General features: G+C 45.8%; 2 protein-coding genes and 1 non-coding gene across 3 annotated transcripts; all 3 read left to right on the top strand.

Annotated features, from left to right (window-relative positions):
• The first annotated feature begins 457 nt into the window (after positions 1 to 457).
• LOC128105758 (small nucleolar RNA SNORA67) lies at positions 458 to 599 on the top strand. The gene has a single exon (XR_008216484.1). It is a non-coding gene; the product is annotated as a small nucleolar RNA SNORA67 (small nucleolar RNA).
• An 8,790-nt stretch (positions 600 to 9,389) lies between these two features.
• LOC128102946 (lysine-specific demethylase 4D-like) lies at positions 9,390 to 11,653 on the top strand. The gene has a single exon (XM_052726892.1). The coding sequence runs from the start codon at positions 9,452 to 9,454 to the stop codon at positions 10,835 to 10,837; it is 1,386 nt and encodes a 461-aa protein (XP_052582852.1). The 5' UTR covers positions 9,390 to 9,451; the 3' UTR covers positions 10,838 to 11,653.
• A 5,658-nt stretch (positions 11,654 to 17,311) lies between these two features.
• On the top strand, positions 17,312 to 19,525 carry LOC128102939 (lysine-specific demethylase 4D-like). The gene has a single exon (XM_052726878.1). The coding sequence runs from the start codon at positions 17,312 to 17,314 to the stop codon at positions 18,707 to 18,709; it is 1,398 nt and encodes a 465-aa protein (XP_052582838.1). The 3' UTR covers positions 18,710 to 19,525.
• The last annotated feature ends 3,486 nt before the right edge of the window (positions 19,526 to 23,011 follow it).

The raw sequence follows: 23,011 nt of genomic DNA, 5'->3' as shown, positions 1-23,011 counted from the left end.
TCAGAAATGAAAAGGGAGATATAACAACAGACAATGAGGAAATCCAGAGAATCATCAGGTCATACTTCAAAAACCTGTACTCCACAAAACTGGAAAATCTAAAAGAAATGGACAATTTTCTGGATGGGTACCACATGCCAAAATTAATTTAAGACCAGATAAACAATTTTAATAGATCTATAACCCCTAAGAAAATAGAAGCAGTGATCAAAAGTTTCCCAATAAAAAAAGCTCAGGGTTAGATGGTTTCAGAGCAGAATTCTACCAGAATTTCCAAGAAGAGCTAATACCAATACTCCTCAAGTTGTTTCACACAATAGGAACAGAAGGAACATTGCCAAATTCTTTTTTTATGAGGCTTCAGTTACCCTAATACACAAAACACACAAATATGAAACAAAGAAAAAGAATTACAGACTAATCTCCATCATGAACATTGAAGCAAAATACTCAATAAGTCCAAGGTGATTCCCTCTCCAAGGGGCTGACTAGTGCCCTTTTCAGGAACGTAGCAACTTGAAAGAAAACTTAGCATGCCTGAGGTCTCTGGGGAACAAGGGATGCTTGTTGCCTTTGCCTGTCTTTGGCTGCCTACATGTAAAAAAAAATACTCAATAAAATACTGGCAAACTGAATCCAAGAACACATCAAAAAAACCATCCACCGTGACCAAGTAGGCTTCATCCCAGATGCAGCGATGGTTCAACATATGAAAATCATCTGTCAATGTAATCCACCATATAAACAAACTGAAAGGAAAAAAAAACACATGATCATCTCATTAGATGCTGAAAAAGCCTTTGACAAAATCCAACACCCCTTCATGATAAAGGTCCTGGAGAGATCAGGAATACAAGGAACACACCTAAACATAATAAAGGCAATTTACAGCTAGCCAACAGCCAATATCAAATTGCATGGAGAGAAACTCAAAGTGATTCCACTAAAATCAGGAATAAAACAAGGCTGTCCACTCTCTCCATATCTATTCAATGTAGTACTTGAAATTCTAGCTAGAGCAATAAGGCAATAAAAGGAGATCAAGGTGATACAAATTGGAAAGGAAGAAGTCAAACTTTCGGTATTTGAAGAGTATATGCTAGTGTACATAAGTGACCCCAAAAATCTACCAGAGAACTCCCACAGCCGATAAACACCTTCAGTAATGTGGCTGGATACAAGATTAACTAAAAAAAAGTCAGTAGCCCTCCTATATACAAATGATAAATGTGCTGAGAAAGAAATCAGAGAAACAATGCCCTTTACAATAGCCATAAATAATATAAAATATCTTCGAGTAACTCTAATCAAACAAATGAAAGAACTGTATGACAAGAACTTTAAGTCTCTGAAGAAAGAAATTGAAGATGTCAGAAAACAGAAAGAGCTCCCATGCTCATGGATAGATAGGATTAATACAGTAAAAATGGCAATCTTATCAAAAGCAATCTACAGATTCAATGCAATCCCCATCAGAATCCCAACACGATTCTTCACAGATCTCAAAAGATCAATACTCAACTTCATATGGAAAAACAAAAAACCCAGTACAGCTAAAACAATCCTGTATAATAAAGCAACTTCTGGAGGTATCACCATCCCTGACTTCAAGCTCTACTATAGAGCTATAGTAATAAAAACAGCTTGGTACTGGCATAAAAAAAGATAGATGGATCAATGGAATCGAATCAAAGACCCTGAAGTAAATCTACACACCTATGAACACATGATTTTTGACAAAGAAGCCAAATATATACAACGGAAACAAGAAAGCATCTTCAACAAATGGTGCTGACATAACCGGATGTTGGCATGTAGAAGATGCAAATAGATCCACATCTATCACCCTGCACAAAACTCAAGTCTATGGTGATATTTTATTTGTATTAAAATGTTATTTGTATGTTAATAAATAAAGTTGCCTGGGGGTCAGAGCTATTAGCAAGCCATAGGAAAGCAGGGCTGTGGTGGTGTATACGCTTGTAATCCCAGCACTTGGTAGGCAGAGCTAGGTAAGTCTCTGTGTGTTCAGGGATACAGCCAGTATTGGATACACATGCCTTTAATTTCAATACCAATCATAGAAAACCTGGAGGCCTATACAGACAGGCCGTGACGAGGCAGTCATGTGGTTGGGTTTACAACCAATGAGAAGGCAGAACAGGAACTCTATATAAAGACTTTAACACAGGGGTAGCTCTGGTTTGGAGAGGTAGGACCACCGCAGGAGGAAGGGTAAGGTTTTAGCTCTTAGCTCTGACCTCTTGGCTTTCTTCTTTGCATTGGTTCTGTGTTTCTTATTTAATAAGAAGGTTGGTTACATCTACACAAGTCCAAGTAGATCAAAAACCTCAACATAAATCCAGTTACACTGAACCTGATAGAATAGAAAATAGGACGTAGCCTTGAATGCATTGGCACAGGAGACTACTTCCTGAATATAACACCAGTAGCACAGAAACTGAGACAGACAATTATTAAATGGGACCTCCAGAATCGGGAAAGCTTCTATAAGGCAAAGGACACTGTCAATAAGACAAAATGGCAGCCTACAAAAAGGGAAAAGATCTTCAACAATCCTATATATGATGGAGGACTAATCTCCAAAATACACAAAAAACTCAAGAAACTTGGTGTTGAGGATTTAGCTCAGTGGTAGAGCACTTGCCTAGCAAGCACAAGGCCCTGGGTTCGGTCCTCAGCTCCAGAAAAAAGAAGAAGAAGAAGAAGAAGAAGAAGAAGAAGAAGAAGAAGAAGAAGAAGAAGAAGAAGAAGAAGAAGAAGAAGAAGAAGAAGAAGAAGAAGAAGAAGAAGAAACTAGACAGCAAAATGCCAAATAATCCAATTAAAAATGAGGTACAGGTTTAAACAGAGAATTCTCAACAAAAGAATCTCAAATGACCAAGATACACTTAAAGAATTGTTCAAAATCCTTAGCTATCAGGGAAATGCAAATCAAATCAATGCTGAGATACCATCTTACATCTGTCAGAATGGCTAAGATCAAAAAAACGCTAATTACAGTCAATGTTGGAGAGGATGTGGAGTTAAGGGGAACACTTCTCCACTGCTGGTGGGACTGCAAAAATGTATAGCCACTTTGGAAATCAGTATGGCGGTTTTTCAGAAAATTGGTAATCAATCTTCCTCAAGACCCAATGTTACCACCCTTGGGCATATACCCAAAGAATGCTCAACCATACCTCAAAGACATTTGCTCAACTATGGTCATTGCAGCATAATTTGTAATAGCCTGAACCTGGAAACAACCTAGATGCTCCTCAAGTGAAGAATGAATGAAGAAAATGTGGTACATTTACACAACGGATTACTCAGCAGTAAAAAACAATGACATCATGAAATTTGCAGGCAAATGGATGGAACTAGAAAAAAAGCATCCTGAGTGAGGTAACACAGACCCAGAAAGACAAAAACAGTATGGACTTACTAACAAGTGGATATTAGATATAAAGCAAAGAATAGCCAGGCTACAATCCGTAGCCCCATAGAAGCTAGGTAACAAGGAGGATGGTAAGAGGTAGACATGGTCGAGTTGGGGGAGGAACGCAGAAGGAGAGTAATGAAAGAGATACTTTGATAGAGGGGGCCATTTTGGGGTTAGGAAGAAACCTGATGCTAGGGAAACTCCCAGAAATCCACAAGGATGACCCCCTTCTAAGGCTCTTAGCAATAGTGGAGAGGGTGCTTGAATGGCCTTCTCCTGTAATCAGATTGATAACTATTCTAATTGCTATCAGAGACCCTTCATCCAGTAACTAATGGAAGCAGAAGAAGAGATACACACCCAACCACAGTGCGGAGTTCCTGGAGAAGAGTTGAAGAGAGGGAGGAGGATTTATAAGAGCAATTAATTAGGGGTCAAGGTCGTGACAGGGAAAACCACAGAGAGAGCTGACCTGAGCAAATGGGAGCTCCCCAACTCTAGACCAACAGCTAGAGAACCTGCATGGGACCGACCTAGACTCTCGGCATGAGGGTGACAGTTGTGTAGCTTGGTCTGTTTGTGGGGACCCTAGCAGTGGGATCAAGACCTGTCCTGGGCACATTAGCTGGCTTTTTAAACCTATTCCCTATGGTGAGATGCCTTGCTCAGCCTTGATGCTGGGGGAGGAGCTTGGTCCTGCCTCAATGTGATATGCCATGCTTTGTTGATTCCTGTGGGAGGCCTGACCCATTCTGAAGAGTGGATGAGGGGTAGAAAGGAGGTGGGGGAGGGAATGGGAGGAGAGAAGGGAGGGAAAACTGTGGTTGGTATGTAAAATTTAAAAAATGAATAAAAATAGATTAGTTAGTAAATGCTCTTCAATGTTGGGCAGATCTCCAGACCAAAACTTCTAATTTCAAAACCTGCTCCAATATTTCAGTTCATAGCTTTGCATGCACACATTAAGGCAAGTTTATTAAAGAACAGTCATTACAAATCCTCCCTGAGTCACAACTGGCTCGGCACATGAAAAATTCCACTATTTGATGGGGAGTAACGTCCAGGGTCGTGAGGTGGGCCAGGGACACGTGGAGCACTGGACTTAGCTCCTGGGCTCACTCAAGGAGTGTGGCATGGTCTCAAGGAAGACAGGGTGACTGACTCAAAGGCCCCCATGGAAATTGGGAATGAACCCGGTACAGATCTCAACATCAACCAATGTTGGCCCAAGTGAGAGTGGGAGCTGGCCACCAGCACCTCAGGAGAGGTGTCCCAGGGGCCACATGAAAAGGAGGTGAACACGGCACCAGGCCTTGCTTGCAGGTCACAGACTTACAAGAAGTAGTATACCTCCTGTGACATCCAGTGCTGGGGAGGTCAACACCAGTGTTCACAGGGAGACCAATTGTCACAGCAGGAGAAATTATCAGGATGTTTAGATCCGAGTCTGCTGTGTGCACCCAAGCTGTCCCCAAACGCAGGACAGGCACAGAGGCCTGGTGTCCCAGTGCGGCTGGTTCAGTGTGAAAACATGGAGGCACACTTCCCACTCCCTGGCCTGGGAAGCTAAGGCTTCCCCTCCCCTGCAGCATGGAGCTTGCCTTTGGGGCACCATCAAGCTTCTGGTCATAGAAACTGACCTAATAAACACCCTTACAACTCGACACCCAGTTTCTTGTTCTGGTACTCCAGAGAGGCCTCCTGATGGCTGATTTCTCCTTTTCATTCTGACAGAGTCTCAGGTATCCCAAGCTGGCCTCAAATTGGCTACATGAGCCAAAGCCTTAACCTTGGACTCTGGCTTCTACCCCCCCCCACCCCCCAGCTTGGATGGCAGGAAAGCAGCACCACACCCCATTTACGCAGTTCTAGGGTTCAAAGCCAAGCACTGTGCCGACTGACAACATCCCCAGACCATGCTGCAGGTTGTTTCACGTCAGTGTTTGCGAACATCTTTATTTCCCGTCCATGCCAATCCATCCAGCTTCCTATTCAAACCTGCTTATCTTTTTATTCAGCTCAACAAGATCCTCTTCTTCTTTCTGTCTTTTCTATTACCTTAAACTATTTTACACTTTCTGCTGACTACATGATAACTGATTCATTAAAATAATTTCCAGTATTGCCTTACTGTTGTCTTGTTTCTGATTGTTTCAAAACAAAATGGGTAATGGTTGTTTTTCAGTTGTGGGAGGAAATCCACCAGAAAAGACGGCTGGGACGTGGGATGAAGGCAACAGAAAGTCTTTATTGGCCAGCCGGCAACTACACTGGGTGATCAGGATCCCAGTATAGTCAGGAGCTTTCTCAGGGTCAGCTTTTAAGCTCAAAGACCGTGTTATGGCTGGACAAACTTCAGTTAACAAGAGCAGTTTGCCGAGCATAACTACAGAAAGCAAAATGCAAGGTTAGTGTATTTAGAGCCTGTCCCAGAACTATGGACTGTGGTGGATTAGGTCTTTGTCTTCATTTGGATAGGTGGTGCTGTCTACACCCTGACTGGTGCTTCCATCATGGAGTCAGTTGTGCTAAGGTCTGGGGGCCTGTCATATCCCCCACTGGATTTAGTGAATGAGAGTCAAGTCATGGACTCACTGTGCTCTGAAGAGGTGTAGTTGGTCCTAAGCACCATTCATTGTGCTAAACTATTGTATAATTCTCCATATAGTTTAGGAGGCAGGGCTCCGACCTTTATCCACTCAAAATGAGGATTAGAGGCCCAGTTGGTGCTAATAGCTGAGTGGTTAGCCAGGAATAAGAGAGCAGAGACTGCTATCAATGATCTGATTTAACTCTTTGTCTCCTTTTCTCTTTGAGGTTTATATTTCCCCAACAATTTACAGGTGTTTTCTAAGTATTGCTGATCAATTAGCAGAGAAACAATAGGTTTCTCCCACAGCCACACATAGTCCCCTTACCTCAGAGGCAGTGAGTCTAAGCCTCTCCAATGATGTCGGAGCACTTTGGCAAGGGAATCTAACTGTTGTTTTAATACAGACGCAGAAACTTCTAATACCTCTAGGTCCGGATCAACCTGTCTACTCAGTTTGGAAAGCATCAGCAGAGGGCACACTTAGTCAAACCTTGTGTCTGCCATGCAAGTGGTCTCAGAGGCCTGGTAATATTGCCATTGTCCAGATGAGTTAAGGTACCAAGCAGATCAGCAGACACCTGCTCATAAGGGGAAATGCCTAGATTAAGGGTGTTGGATATTAGACAAGTTTCAGCCCCTTGAAGTTCTCTAACCTTAATTTGGGCTGTCCTCGGTCACAGTGAGATTTGTCAGTCAAAGTGGTGACCTTCGGGTTCATTCTCATCCCTAGGTAGTACGGGAACCTGGGAGTCTGAGCATCCCCAGCCATCCTGGCCAGTGGTTTCTAGAGAACACATTATTTTGCTGCAATGCTACAATATCTTCAGGAAGGTTTATGCTCAAAGCCTGAAGAAAAGATAGAAAAATGTAGTCATTTTTGAATGATTCAACTCAATGGGAATACTGAGATGAAATTAAGCCATACAAATTTGGGCTGGCAATGTTAATATCAGAATTCAAAGCCAAATCAAAATACACATCAATTTGAAGCAGACATTTGAACCCCAGGTGTGAAAAGCATACTTTAGAATAATTGAATTTTAGCTGGGCGTGGTAGCACACACCTTTAATCCCCGCACTCCACAGGCAGAGGCAGGCTGATCTCTGTGAGGACTAGGCCAAACTGATCTACAGAGAGAGTTCCAGCACAGAGAAACCATGTCTTGATCAGGAGTTTAAGGTCTCTCTTGGTTCCATATTGAATTCACCTTCAGCACCGTTACATGAGAAATGTCTAGTCATTCAACTTGAGGAACTAGGTGAATTGATATCTACGTAAAATTAAAAACAAAAACCAAACATAAAGGAGTAAAATGAAAGAGTCACGACAGAACCCTCACAGAAACAGGGCAAGCAGGGAGAGGAAAACCCTTCCTTAGGAAAGATCTTAGAAGTGAAAGTCACAGTTAGGGCAAGAGCATGTACAGACATCAAAGTCCGGACAGCTACAATGTATAAACATCTCTATAGCTTCGGGCCAGACATAGGAACCACTAGTAATTCTCCAGAAGTACAGATATCCAAAACTGACCTAGTAGGGAAACCAAGTGGTCTACTCATATGAATTTCTTTGTCTTTTTTGTTTTGTTTTGTTTTTGTTTGGTTGGTTGGTTGGTTTTTTTTTGTTTTGTCTTTTTTTTTTTTTTTTTTAAAGACAGGGTGTTTCTGTGTAACATCCCTGACTGTCCTGGAATTCATTTTTCAGAGCAGGCTGGCCTGGAACTCACAGAGATCTGCCCACCTCTGCCTTCCGAGAGCTGGGATTAAAGGCGTGAGCCACCACTTCCCCCCCCTAAAATCTTCTTAGTGGTTCTATGGACAGTTGGCATATAGCATATTGCTGTGATGTATAACTTTCTTTGTTTAGTGTATTTCTGGTTTGCCTTTTCTCGAATTGGGGTGGTTTACTCTCAAATGAGGTTGGGCGGGGCTAACGGAGGGGTGTGGCCAGTGATAGGCGTGACTAAAGTGGGTGGGTCAGCACTGATGACAGTATTCACCTTTGTGGCTATAAAAGACCCAGAACTGAGGCTCCAGCACCACAGGGAGTGAAGTCTCACAGGAGAAAGCTTCTCTGGTGCTGCACTGTCTTCAGCCAGGTCTCCATGCTGTTGGAGTAAGGTAAGTTATCTGTAACTCTCTTCAACAACTCTGGGATGCTTGTCCTGCTGAGAAAATGACGAGGATCACAGGTCCATAAGCGTCAAGCACTCTCCTGGGCGTCAGGACTGGCTGGTCAACCTCCAGCTTTAGGGTGTCAGCTTTATCTGTGTTTCATTTGTGTTCAGTCCTGTCGGCATTTAAGTATGATTATTGTGGGGCAACGTTAATCCAGGCTATCCCCAGTCACAGTGAGTTTTGTCACTCGAGGGGTTGACTGTCCAGTTAGTTCTTATCCCTATGTAATATGGGTGGTCGAGGGGGTCTGAGCATGACCAGGCACCCTGGCCGATTTCTGGCTGGGAATGATTGATATTGTCCCCAGGGTCCTCCCCGGTGGTATAGAGTCTGATTCCCTAGGTGTTCCCTGTTTCCCAAAGGCCAGAATCTATCTTACAGAATTTCCAGATTTTTAGTTTTTAAATTTTATGGCCATTGGATTGGATTTTCCTATTGTGTATCTTTTGGGGAAGAGGCTAGTTTGTTTCCTTTTGTGGGTGAAGGTGTGGGACTCCTCCAAAGTGTTACCCAGTGATTTGATCAAGGGAACCCTGGGGACCGGCAACATCTCAAGTTGCATGGCCCCAGGCTCAGGGTGACCTTTTTAACACAAAAAAACATGTTCTGGGTTGGCATACCTCAGTTAACAGAAGCTAAAAAGCAAGGTCAGTTCATTTAGAGACCTTCCCAAAAGTATGGACATTGATGGATTAGGCCTTGATTATAGTTTTAGCAGGTGGTGCTGTCCCTGTGCTGAGGGATTTTGGTTTGGTTTGGTGTGGTTTGAGACAGGGTTTTTCTGTAGCTTTGGAGCCTTTCCTGGATCTCACTCTGTAGAGCAGGCTGGCCTCAAACTCACAGAGATCTGCCTGCCTCTGCCTCTCGAGTGCTGGTATTAAAGGCATGCACCATCACCACCTGGCTCCTGTGCTGAGTTTTACAGCCTTAATGGTACCTCCATCATGGAGTTCGTCTTGCTGAGGTCTGAGGCCTGTTTTCCACCTACCTTTTGAGAGAAGTCAGGTTTCCTCTCTGCTCTTCCCTAGTGAGGTTAGGTTTCCTGTCTGACAGTTGCATTTGAAATCTTAATTTTTCGTTTGTATTGTTTTCTTTAGATTTTGAATTAATGAAGTGTCTTGAATTGGATGACTAAACATTTTATTTCCCATGTATTCAGGACAACCTTGAGGACAATTTGGATCCAAGAACAACCTTGAGTCCCTGATTATCTCGGTCCCAGAGCAGCAGTAGCCATGACATCTGAGCACTGTGGCCCCCAGAGCCCAGGGAGTGCCATCATGACCTTCCGCCCAACCATGAGAGAATTTTCTGATTTCAGCAAGTACATCGCCTACATGGAGTCCCAAGGGGCACACCGAGCTGGACTGGCCAAGGTCATCCCACCCAAGGAGTGGAGAGCCAGGCAGTCCTATGAGGACGTCAGTGACATCTTAATAACCAGTCCCCTGCAGCAAGTGGTGTCTGGCCAGGCAGGTGTGTTCACTCAATTCCATAAGAAGAAGAAAGCCATGACGGTGGGACAATACCGTCACCTGGCCAACAGTAAGACATACCAGACCCCGCCACACCTGAATTTTGAAGATTTGGAGAGAAAATACTGGAAAAGTCGATTCTTTGGGTCACCGATTTATGGTGCAGATGTCAACGGCTCCCTGTTTGATGAGAACACTCAGGATTGGAACGTGGCACACCTGGGGAGCATTTTGGACCTCTTGAAGCAGGAATGTGGCATTGTGATTGAGGGTGTCAACACGCCCTACCTGTACTTTGGCATGTGGAAGACCACCTTCGCGTGGCACACGGAGGACATGGACCTGTACAGCATCAACTACCTGCACTTTGGGCAGCCCAAGACGTGGTATGCGGTGCCCCCCGAGCATGGCCGACGCCTGGAGCACCTGGCCAGGCAGCTGTTCCCGGGCAGTTCCCAGGGCTGCCAGGCCTTCCTGAGGCACAAGGTGGCACTCATCTCACCCACTGTGCTCAAGGAGAATGGTATCCCCTTTGGCCGCATGACGCAGGAGGCTGGGGAGTTCATGGTCACCTTTCCCTATGGCTACCACGCTGGCTTCAACCATGCAGAGGCCATCAATTTTGCGACCCCGAGGTGGATCGACTATGGCAAGGTGGCTTCTCAGTGTAGCTGTGGGGAGGCCAGGGTGAGCTTCTCCATGGACGCCTTTGTTCGGATCCTGCAGCCTGAGCGACATGAGCTGTGGAAACACGAGGGACGTGGAACTGTGGACTACCCAGAGGTCCCCTCGCACCCCAGTCAGGAGACATTTACTCGGACTCAGAGGCATCCCTGCGCGGGACCCCTCAGGTGTGTGGTGAGCAGAGCCCTCAACAGCTGCCCTTACACTAAGGTGGGCTCCGAGTCCCAGCGCCGTTCAACATCCAAGCTTTGGGCTCCTCAATTCACTGTGCCGCAGAGAAGATTCTCCAAGCAAGCTTCGGGGGCCTCCCCGATCTTCATGGATACTGCTGATGCCAGAGCCCTGGACCTTTCACGACATTCGCAGGCCTATGGAATCTTGGATAGGAGCCCCCAAATCTCCCTGCCACTCAAGAAGATGGACTTGAACTCAACAGACACAGGTTCACCTCCTGCCCCTTAGACCTTTTGGCCACCAGGGGACATTCCTAGTCATCTGAATCAACGGCTGTCGGATATGCGGACAACTGAAACTGTACTTTGGGTCCTGGATTCAAGTCACCTTTTAATTTGCACATGGTCTCTCCCTCAGAATTGATGCAAAGGACGGATCTGCAGTGTGTCGTGCGACTGCGTGAAGAGAATGGATGCTCCATTTGACTGTGGTGTCAAGGACGGGGCTTTTGTAGTTTAGACAGGTTCCGGACAATGGGACTCCTGGATGGAGTCTTCTTCATGTGGTTGTGGAGGTAGGCCACACCTACCTGCTGTGATGGGAAGCAGCCAGCAGACATCCTCGCAGCTTCTAGGCTGGAAAACCACAAGTCCATGGAACACCTTAGAACATCCTGTCACACCAATTCTGGGTCAGAGGAAAACTATATGAAAGGAAATGGCACAGTTCTGAGGATGCCCCATCCTTCCTCCTGCTCTGACAATCGATCCTTCATGAGACCATCGACTTGAACCTCCCACTGGAAGGATGCCACAGGGAGAGAAGGCAGGTCTTGGGGCACTCAGCATGGTTCCGAACATGCATGCACCTGCGACCTACTCACATGGTACAGTCTTCAGAGCACCATGGCCGTCATCTGCATCGGCACATCTGGAAGGACCTGCACATGCCCATGAGTGCCCTGACTGACTTTCTGGTCCAGAAGCAGGGAGGCGGGAGAGACAGGTGTAGGCTGATCCCTCCTGTATTTCCTCAGCATTTCCTTGTTCTTCTGCCCTAATTGTCTCCTGGTCTCAGGTGGTGCTACAGAGGCTACAGTGTGGACCGATCACAGCCCTGGTGGGGACTCCACACACTGGCTATGAGTTATCTGTTGTCCATGCTGGGGGGAAATGGCTCTTTCCTGTCAGTGACCCCTCACCCTTGCTCTGTAAGCAGGCCCAATAAAGATAGTAATAATTCTCCCAACTGAAGTGTGGTGGATTCTTTGGTTTGTGTTTGGGGTGCAATAAAGGAGGGTAGAGGTTTATGTCTCCCCAGGACAGGAATTCTGCCTTAGACTGGATGCCATATACACTTCTTCCCTGTCCCCTCACCACACCCATGCCCCCTCAAAGCTAACTAAGAACACATAACAGCCTCACAACAGAGAGACTGACAGGTCTGTGGTCTTGCTGAACACAGCTTCGTTTTGTGGCTACACTTCCAAAACAGATCAGGGAATAGACAGGAAAATGAGCAATGTCCTCAAATCTTGGCTAACTATACAATGATAATTATTTAACCACAATCGACCACAAAACAAAAATGAATATGTCTTTTTGCCAGGTGGTTGTGGCTCACCCCTTTAGTCTAGTGAGTACTAGGCCAGCCTGGTCCCAAAGTGAGTTCCAGAACAGCCAGGAAGTGTTCATAGAACCACTAAGAACATTTTAGGGCTGGGAAGTGGTGGATTCTGCCTTTAATCCTAGAAGTCAGGAGGCAGAGGTGGGTGGATATCTGTGAATTCAAGGCCAGCATGGTCTACAGGGTGAGTTCCAGGACTTCCTGGGCTACACAGATAAACCTGATCTGGAAAAATCAAGGGGGAAAAATGTCATTTCATACCCATACAACATCCTGAAACTTTCATCAGCATTGAAGTACAAACATTTTAAATGTCCTAGAACTGGTATTGAGCACAGATTTGGCCTCGATGAAACACATGAAGGATAACATTAAGAATGACAGAGCCAGCAGGGTTTGGTGGCACACACCTTTAATCCCAACACTTGGAAGGCAGAGAGTGAGGCAGGAGGATCTCTGTGATTTCGAGGCCAGCCTGGTCTAAAAAATGAGTTTCCAAACACCTGTGTGGTTGGAAAAAAAAAAAAAAAAAAAAAAAAAAAAAAACACCTCAAGAATAAAGGAGACAAAGAGTTAAATCAGATCATTGATAGCAGTCTCTGCTCTCTTGTTCCTGGCTAACCTCTCAGCTATTGGCACCAACTGGGCCTCTGATCCTCATTTTTGGTAGATCAAGGTCGGAGCCCTGCATCCTAAACTATGTGGAGAATTATACAATAGTTTAGCACAATGAATGGTGCTTAGGACCAACTACACCTCTTCAGAGCACAGTGAGTCCATGACTCGACTCATTCACTAAATCCAGTGGGGAATATGACAGGCCCCCAGACCTTAGCACAACTGACTCCATGATGGAAGTACCAGTCAGGGTGTAGACAGCACCACCTATCCAAATGAAGACAAAGACCTAATCCACCACAGTCCATAGTTCTGGGACAGGCTCTAAATACACTAACCTTGCATTTTGGTTTCTGTAGTTATGCTGGGCTAACTGCTCTTGTTTTAAGGCTATTTTTTTATTTAGATTTTTAAGACGAGGTTTCTCTCTGTTATTTTGGTGCCTCTCCTGGATCTCGCTCTGTAGACCAGGCTGGCCTCGAACTCACAGAGTTCCTCCTGGGTCTGCCTCCCAAGCACTGGCAATAAAGGCGTGAGCCACCACTGCCCGGCATGACTCCTCTTTTACCTTAAACTCTTTTACACTTTCTGCTGACTTCATGATATCTAGATTCATTAAAATAATTTCCACTATTCCATTTACTGTTGTCTTGCTTCTGATTGTTTCAAAACAAAATGGGTAATGGTTGTTTTTTCAGTTGTGGGAGGAAATCCACCAGAAAAGACGGCTGGGATGTGGGATGAAGGCAACAGAAAGTCTTTATTGGCCAGCCGGCAACTGCACTGGGTGATCAGGATCCCAGTATAGTCAGGAGCCTTTCTCAGGGTCAGCTTTTAAGCTCAAAGACTGTGTTATGGCTGGACAAACTTCAGTTAACAAGAGCAGTTAGCCCAGCATAACTACAGAAACCAAAATGCAAGGTTAGTGTATTTAGAGCCTGTCCCAGAACTATGGACTGTGGTGGATTAGGTCTTTGTCTTCATTTGGATAGGTGGTGCTGTCTACACCCTGACTGGTACTTCCATCATGGAGTCAGTTGTGCTAAGGTCTGGGGGCCTGTCATATCCCCCACTGGATTTAGTGAATGAGTCGAGTCATGGACTCACTGTGCTCTGAAGAGGTGTAGTTGGTCCTAAGCACCATTCATTGTGCTAAACTATTGAATAATTCTCCATATAGTTTAGGAGGCAGGGCTCCGACCTTTATCCACTCAATATGAGGATTAGAGGCCCAGTTGGTGCTAATAGCTGAGTGGTTAGCCAGGAATAAGAGAGCCGAGACTGCTATCAATGACCTGATTTAACTCTTTGTCTCCTTTTCTCTTTGAGGTTTTTATTTCCCCAACAATTTACAGGTGTTTTCTAAGTATTGCTGATCAATTAGCAGAGAAACAATAGGTTTCTCCCACAGCCACACATAGTCCCCTTACCTCAGAGGCAGTGAGTCTAAGCCTCTCCAATGATGTCGGAGCACTTTGGCAAGGGAATCTAACTGTTGTTTTAATACAGACGCAGAAACTTCTAATACCTCTAGGTCCGGATCAACCTGTCTACTCAGTTTGGAAAGCATCAGCAGAGGGCACACTTAGTCAAACCTTGTGTCTGCCATGCAAGTGGTCTCAGAGGCCTGGTAATATTGCCATTGTCCAGATGAGTTAATGTACCAAGCAGATCAGCAGACACCTGCTCATAAGGGGAAATGCCTAGATTAAGGGTGTTGGATATTAGACAAGTTTCAGCCCCTTGAAGTTCTCTAACCTTAATTTGGGCTGTCCCCAGTGACAGTGAGATTTGTCAGTCAAAGTGGTGACCTTCGGGTTCATTCTCATCCCTAGGTAGTACGGGAGCCTGGGAGTCTGAGCATCCCCAGCCATCCTGGCCAGTGGTTTCTAGAGAACACATTATTTTGCTGCAATGCTACAATATCTTCAGGAAGGTTTATGCTCAAAGCCTGAAGAAAAGATAGAAAAATGTAGTCATTTTTGAATGATTCAACTCAATGGGAATACTGAGATGAAATTAAGCCATACAAATTTGGGCTGGCAATGTTAATATCAGAATTCAAAGCCAAATCAAAATACACGTCAATTTGAAACAGACATTTGAACCCCAGGTGTGAAAAGCATACTTTAGAATAATTGAATTTTAGCTGGGCGTGGTGGCACACACCTTTAATCCCAGCACTCCACAGGCAGAGGCAGGCTGATCTCTGTGAGGACTAGGCCAAACTGATCTACAGAGAGAGTTCCAGCACAGAGAAACCCTGTCTTGATCAGGAGTTTAAGGTCTCTCTTGGTTCCGTATTGAATTCACCTTCAGCACCGTTACATGAGAAATGTCTAGTCATTCAACTTGAGGAACTAGGTGAATTGATATCTACGTAAAATTAAAAACAAAAACCAAACATAAAGGAGTAAAATGAAAGAGTCACGACAGAACCCTCACAGAAACAGGGCAAGCAGGGAGAGGAAAACCCTTCCTTAGGAAAGATCTTAGAAGTGAAAGTCACAGTTAGGGCAAGAGCATGTACAGACATCAAAGTCCGGACAGCTACAATGTATAAACATCTCTATAGCTTCGGGCCAGACATAGGAACCACTAGTAATTCTCCAGAAGTACAGATATCCAAAACTGACCTAGTAGGGAAACCAAGTGGTCTACTCATATGAATTTCTTTGTCTTTTTTGTTTTGTTTTGTTTTTGTTTGTTTGGTTGGTTGGGTTTTTTTTGTTTTGTCTTTTTTTTTTTTTTTTTTAAAGACAGGGTGTTTCTGTGTAACACCCCTGACTGTCCTGGAATTCATTTTTCAGAGCAGGCTGGCCTGGAACTCACAGAGATCTGCCCACCTCTGCCTTCCGAGAGCTGGGATTAAAGGCGTGAGCCACCACTTCCCCCCCCTAAAATCTTCTTAGTGGTTCTATGGACAGTTGGCATATAGCATATTGCTGTGATGTATAACTTTCTTTGTTTAGTGTATTTCTGGTTTGCCTTTTCTCGAATTGGGGTGGTTTACTCTCAAATGAGGTTGGGCGGGGCTAACGGAGGGGTGTGGCCAGTGATAGGCGTGACTAAAGTGGGTGGGTCAGCACTGATGACAGTATTCACCTTTGTGGCTATAAAAGACCCAGAACTGAGGCTCCAGCACCACAGGGAGTGAAGTCTCACAGGAGAAAGCTTCTCTGGTGCTGCACTGTCTTCAGCCAGGTCTCCATGCTGTTGGAGTAAGGTAAGTTATCTGTAACTCTCTTCAACAACTCTGGGATGCTTGTCCTGCTGAGAAAATGACGAGGATCACAGGTCCATAAGCGTCAAGCACTCTCCTGGGCGTCAGGACTGGCTGGTCAACCTCCAGCTTTAGGGTGTCAGCTTTATCTGTGTTTCATTTGTGTTCAGTCCTGTCGGCATTTAAGTATGATTATTGTGGGGCAACGTTAATCCAGGCTATCCCCAGTCACAGTGAGTTTTGTCACTCGAGGGGTTGACTGTCCAGTTAGTTCTTATCCCTATGTAATATGGGTGGTCGAGGGGGTCTGAGCATGACCAGGCACCCTGGCCGATTTCTGGCTGGGAATGATTGATATTGTCCCCAGGGTCCTCCCCGGTGGTATAGAGTCTGATTCCCTAGGTGTTCCCTGTTTCCCAAAGGCCAGAATCTATCTTACAGAATTTCCAGATTTTTAGTTTTTAAATTTTATGGCCATTGGATTGGATTTTCCTATTGTGTATCTTTTGGGGAAGAGGCTAGTTTGTTTCCTTTTGTGGGTGAAGGTGTGGGACTCCTCCAAAGTGTTACCCAGTGATTTGATCAAGGGAACCCTGGGGACCGGCAACATCTCAAGTTGCATGGCCCCAGGCTCAGGGTGACCTTTTTAACACAAAAAAACATGTTCTGGGTTGGCATACCTCAGTTAACAGAAGCTAAAAAGCAAGGTCAGTTCATTTAGAGACCTTCCCAAAAGTATGGACATTGATGGATTAGGCCTTGATTATAGTTTTAGCAGGTGGTGCTGTCCCTGTGCTGAGGGATTTTGGTTTGGTTTGGTGTGGTTTGAGACAGGGTTTTTCTGTAGCTTTGGAGCCTTTCCTGGATCTCACTCTGTAGAGCAGGCTGGCCTCAAACTCACAGAGATCTGCCTGCCTCTGCCTCTCGAGTGCTGGTATTAAAGGCATGCACCATCACCACCTGGCTCCTGTGCTGAGTTTTACAGCCTTAATGGTACCTCCATCATGGAGTTCGTCTTGCTGAGGTCTGAGGCCTGTTTTCCACCTACCTTTTGAGAGAAGTCAGGTTTCCTCTCTGCTCTTCCCTAGTGAGGTTAGGTTTCCTGTCTGACAGTTGCATTTGAAATCTTAATTTTTCGTTTGTATTGTTTTCTTTAGATTTTGAATTAATGAAGTGTCTTGAATTGGATGACTAAACATTTTATTTCCCATGTATTCAGGACAACCTTGAGGACAATTTGGATCCAAGAACAACCTTGAGTCCCTGATTATCTCGGTCCCAGAGCAGCAGTAGCCATGACATCTGAGCACTGTGGCCCCCAGAGCCCAGGGAGTGCCATCATGACCTTCCGCCCAACCATGAGAGAATTTTCTGATTTCAGCAAGTACATCGCCTACATGGAGTCCCAAGGGGCACACCGAGCTGGACTGGCCAAGGTCATCCCACCCAAGGAGTGGAGAGCCAGGCAGTCCTATGAGGACGTCAGTGACATCTTAATAACCAGTCCCCTGCAGCAAGTGGTGTCTGGCCAGGCAGGTGTGTTCACTCAATTCCATAAGAAGAAGAAAGCCATGACGGTGGGACAATACCGTCACCTGGCCAACAGTAAGACATACCAGACCCCGCCACACCTGAATTTTGAAGATTTGGAGAGAAAATACTGGAAAAGTCGATTCTTTGGGTCACCGATTTATGGTGCAGATGTCAACGGCTCCCTGTTTGATGAGAACACTCAGGATTGGAACGTGGCACACCTGGGGAGCATTTTGGACCTCTTGAAGCAGGAATGTGGCATTGTGATTGAGGGTGTCAACACGCCCTACCTGTACTTTGGCATGTGGAAGACCACCTTCGCGTGGCACACGGAGGACATGGACCTGTACAGCATCAACTACCTGCACTTTGGGCAGCCCAAGACGTGGTATGCGGTGCCCCCCGAGCATGGCCGACGCCTGGAGCACCTGGCCAGGCAGCTGTTCCCGGGCAGTTCCCAGGGCTGCCAGGCCTTCCTGAGGCACAAGGTGGCACTCATCTCACCCACTGTGCTCAAGGAGAATGGTATCCCCTTTGGCCGCATGACGCAGGAGGCTGGGGAGTTCATGGTCACCTTTCCCTATGGCTACCACGCTGGCTTCAACCATGGCTTCAACTGTGCAGAGGCCATCAATTTTGCGACCCCGAGGTGGATCGACTATGGCAAGGTGGCTTCTCAGTGTAGCTGTGGGGAGGCCAGGGTGAGCTTCTCCATGGACGCCTTTGTTCGGATCCTGCAGCCTGAGCGACATGAGCTGTGGAAACACGAGGGACGTGGAACTGTGGACTACCCAGAGGTCCCCTCGCACCCCAGTCAGGAGACATTTACTCGGACTCAGAGGCATCCCTGCGCGGGACCCCTCAGGTGTGTGGTGAGCAGAGCCCTCAACAGCTGCCCTTACACTAAGGTGGGCTCCGAGTCCCAGCGCCGTTCAACATCCAAGCTTTGGGCTCCTCAATTCACTGTGCCGCAGAGAAGATTCTCCAAGCAAGCTTCGGGGGCCTCCCCGATCTTCATGGATACTGCTGATGCCAGAGCCCTGGACCTTTCACGACATTCGCAGGCCTATGGAATCTTGGATAGGAGCCCCCAAATCTCCCTGCCACTCAAGAAGATGGACTTGAACTCAACAGACACAGGTTCACCTCCTGCCCCTTAGACCTTTTGGCCACCAGGGGACATTCCTAGTCATCTGAATCAACGGCTGTCGGATATGCGGACAACTGAAACTGTACTTTGGGTCCTGGATTCAAGTCACCTTTTAATTTGCACATGGTCTCTCCCTCAGAATTGATGCAAAGGACGGATCTGCAGTGTGTCGTGCGACTGCGTGAAGAGAATGGATGCTCCATTTGACTGTGGTGTCAAGGACGGGGCTTTTGTAGTTTAGACAGGTTCCGGACAATGGGACTCCTGGATGGAGTCTTCTTCATGTGGTTGTGGAGGTAGGCCACACCTACCTGCTGTGATGGGAAGCAGCCAGCAGACATCCTCGCAGCTTCTAGGCTGGAAAACCACAAGTCCATGGAACACCTTAGAACATCCTGTCACACCAATTCTGGGTCAGAGGAAAACTATATGAAAGGAAATGGCACAGTTCTGAGGATGCCCCATCCTTCCTCCTGCTCTGACAATCGATCCTTCATGAGACCATCGACTTGAACCTCCCACTGGAAGGATGCCACAGGGAGAGAAGGCAGGTCTTGGGGCACTCAGCATGGTTCCGAACATGCATGCACCTGCGACCTACTCACATGGTACAGTCTTCAGAGCACCATGGCCGTCATCTGCATCGGCACATCTGGAAGGACCTGCACATGCCCATGAGTGCCCTGACTGACTTTCTGGTCCAGAAGCAGGGAGGCGGGAGAGACAGGTGTAGGCTGATCCCTCCTGTATTTCCTCAGCATTTCCTTGTTCTTCTGCCCTAATTGTCTCCTGGTCTCAGGTGGTGCTACAGAGGCTACAGTGTGGACCGATCACAGCCCTGGTGGGGACTCCACACACTGGCTATGAGTTATCTGTTGTCCATGCTGGGGGGAAATGGCTCTTTCCTGTCAGTGACCCCTCACCCTTGCTCTGTAAGCAGGCCCAATAAAGATAGTAATAATTCTCCCAACTGAAGTGTGGTGGATTCTTTGGTTTGTGTTTGGGGTGCAATAAAGGAGGGTAGAGGTTTATGTCTCCCCAGGACAGGAATTCTGCCTTAGACTGGATGCCATATACACTTCTTCCCTGTCCCCTCACCACACCCATGCCCCCTCAAAGCTAACTAAGAACACATAACAGCCTCACAACAGAGAGACTGACAGGTCTGTGGTCTTGCTGAACACAGCTTCGTTTTGTGGCTACACTTCCAAAACAGATCAGGGAATAGACAGGAAAATGAGCAATGTCCTCAAATCTTGGCTAACTATACAATGATAATTATTTAACCACAATCGACCACAAAACAAAAATGAATATGTCTTTTTGCCAGGTGGTTGTGGCTCACCCCTTTAGTCTAGTGAGTACTAGGCCAGCCTGGTCCCAAAGTGAGTTCCAGAACAGCCAGGAAGTGTTCATAGAACCACTAAGAACATTTTAGGGCTGGGAAGTGGTGGATTCTGCCTTTAATCCTAGAAGTCAGGAGGCAGAGGTGGGTGGATATCTGTGAATTCAAGGCCAGCATGGTCTACAGGGTGAGTTCCAGGACTTCCTGGGCTACACAGATAAACCTGATCTGGAAAAATCAAGGGGGAAAAATGTCATTTCATAGCCATACAACATCCTGAAACTTTCATCAGCATTGAAGTACAAACATTTTAAATGTCCTAGAACTGGTATTGAGCACAGATTTGGCCTCGATGAAACACATGAAGGATAACATTAAGAATGACAGAGCCAGCAGGGTTTGGTGGCACACACCTTTAATCCCAACACTTGGAAGGCAGAGAGTGAGGCAGGAGGATCTCTGTGATTTCGAGGCCAGCCTGGTCTAAAAAATGAGTTTCCAAACACCTGTGTGGTTGGAAAAAAAAAAAAAAAAAAAAAAAAAAAAAAAAACACCTCAAGAATAAAGGAGACAAAGAGTTAAATCAGATCATTGATAGCAGTCTCTGCTCTCTTGTTCCTGGCTAACCTCTCAGCTATTGGCACCAACTGGGCCTCTGATCCTCATTTTTGGTAGATCAAGGTCGGAGCCCTGCATCCTAAACTATGTGGAGAATTATACAATAGTTTAGCACAATGAATGGTGCTTAGGACCAACTACACCTCTTCAGAGCACAGTGAGTCCATGACTCGACTCATTCACTAAATCCAGTGGGGAATATGACAGGCCCCCAGACCTTAGCACAACTGACTCCATGATGGAAGTACCAGTCAGGGTGTAGACAGCACCACCTATCCAAATGAAGACAAAGACCTAATCCACCACAGTCCATAGTTCTGGGACAGGCTCTAAATACACTAACCTTGCATTTTGGTTTCTGTAGTTATACTTGCCTAACTGCTCTTGTTTTAAGGCTATTTTTTTATTTAGATTTTTAAGACGAGGTTTCTCTCTGTTATTTTGGTGCCTCTCCTGGATCTCGCTCTGTAGACCAGGCTGGCCTCGAACTCACAGAGTTCCTCCTGGGTCTGCCTCCCAAGCACTGGCAATAAAGGCGTGAGCCACCACTGCCCGGCATGACTCCTCTTTTACCTTAAACTCTTTTACACTTTCTGCTGACTTCATGATATCTAGATTCATTAAAATAATTTCCACTATTCCATTTACTGTTGTCTTGCTTCTGATTGTTTCAAAACAAAATGGGTAATGGTTGTTTTTCAGTTGTGGGAGGAAATCCACCAGAAAAGACGGCTGGGAGGTGGGATGAAGGCAACAGAAAGTCTTTATTGGCCAGCCGGCAACTGCACTGGGTGATCAGGATCCCAGTATAGTCAGGAGCCTTTCTCAGGGTCAGCTTTTAAGCTCAAAGACTGTGTTATGGCTGGACAAACTTCAGTTAACAAGAGCAGTTAGCCCAGCATAACTACAGAAACCAAAATGCAAGGTTAGTGTATTTAGAGCCTGTCCCAGAACTATGGACTGTGGTGGATTAGGTCTTTGTCTTCATTTGGATAGGTGGTGCTGTCTACACCCTGACTGGTACTTCCATCATGGAGTCAGTTGTGCTAAGGTCTGGGGGCCTGTCATATCCCCCACTGGATTTAGTGAATGAGTCGAGTCATGGACTCACTGTGCTCTGAAGAGGTGTAGTTGGTCCTAAGCACCATTCATTGTGCTAAACTATTGAATAATTCTCCATATAGTTTAGGAGGCAGGGCTCCGACCTTTATCCACTCAATATGAGGATTAGAGGCCCAGTTGGTGCTAATAGCTGAGTGGTTAGCCAGGAATAAGAGAGCCGAGACTGCTATCAATGACCTGATTTAACTCTTTGTCTCCTTTTCTCTTTGAGGTTTTTATTTCCCCAACAATTTACAGGTGTTTTCTAAGTATTGCTGATCAATTAGCAGAGAAACAATAGGTTTCTCCCACAGCCACACATAGTCCCCTTACCTCAGAGGCAGTGAGTCTAAGCCTCTCCAATGATGTCGGAGCACTTTGGCAAGGGAATCTAACTGTTGTTTTAATACAGACGCAGAAACTTCTAATACCTCTAGGTCCGGATCAACCTGTCTACTCAGTTTGGAAAGCATCAGCAGAGGGCACACTTAGTCAAACCTTGTGTCTGCCATGCAAGTGGTCTCAGAGGCCTGGTAATATTGCCATTGTCCAGATGAGTTAATGTACCAAGCAGATCAGCAGACACCTGCTCATAAGGGGAAATGCCTAGATTAAGGGTGTTGGATATTAGACAAGTTTCAGCCCCTTGAAGTTCTCTAACCTTAATTTGGGCTGTCCCCAGTGACAGTGAGATTTGTCAGTCAAAGTGGTGACCTTCGGGTTCATTCTCATCCCTAGGTAGTACGGGAGCCTGGGAGTCTGAGCATCCCCAGCCATCCTGGCCAGTGGTTTCTAGAGAACACATTATTTTGCTGCAATGCTACAATATCTTCAGGAAGGTTTATGCTCAAAGCCTGAAGAAAAGATAGAAAAATGTAGTCATTTTTGAATGATTCAACTCAATGGGAATACTGAGATGAAATTAAGCCATACAAATTTGGGCTGGCAATGTTAATATCAGAATTCAAAGCCAAATCAAAATACACGTCAATTTGAAACAGACATTTGAACCCCAGGTGTGAAAAGCATACTTTAGAATAATTGAATTTTAGCTGGGCGTGGTGGCACACACCTTTAATCCCAGCACTCCACAGGCAGAGGCAGGCTGATCTCTGTGAGGACTAGGCCAAACTGATCTACAGAGAGAGTTCCAGCACAGAGAAACCCTGTCTTGATCAGGAGTTTAAGGTCTCTCTTGGTTCCATATTGAATTCACCTTCAGCATCGTTTCATGGGAAATGTCTAGTC

Source organism: Peromyscus californicus, unplaced genomic scaffold (assembly GCF_007827085.1).
Source record: "Peromyscus californicus insignis strain IS unplaced genomic scaffold, ASM782708v3 Scaffold_11__1_contigs__length_118956290, whole genome shotgun sequence".
Classification (NCBI taxonomy): Eukaryota; Metazoa; Chordata; class Mammalia; order Rodentia; family Cricetidae; genus Peromyscus; species Peromyscus californicus.
This window is presented reverse-complemented; position numbering and strand designations above follow the sequence as displayed.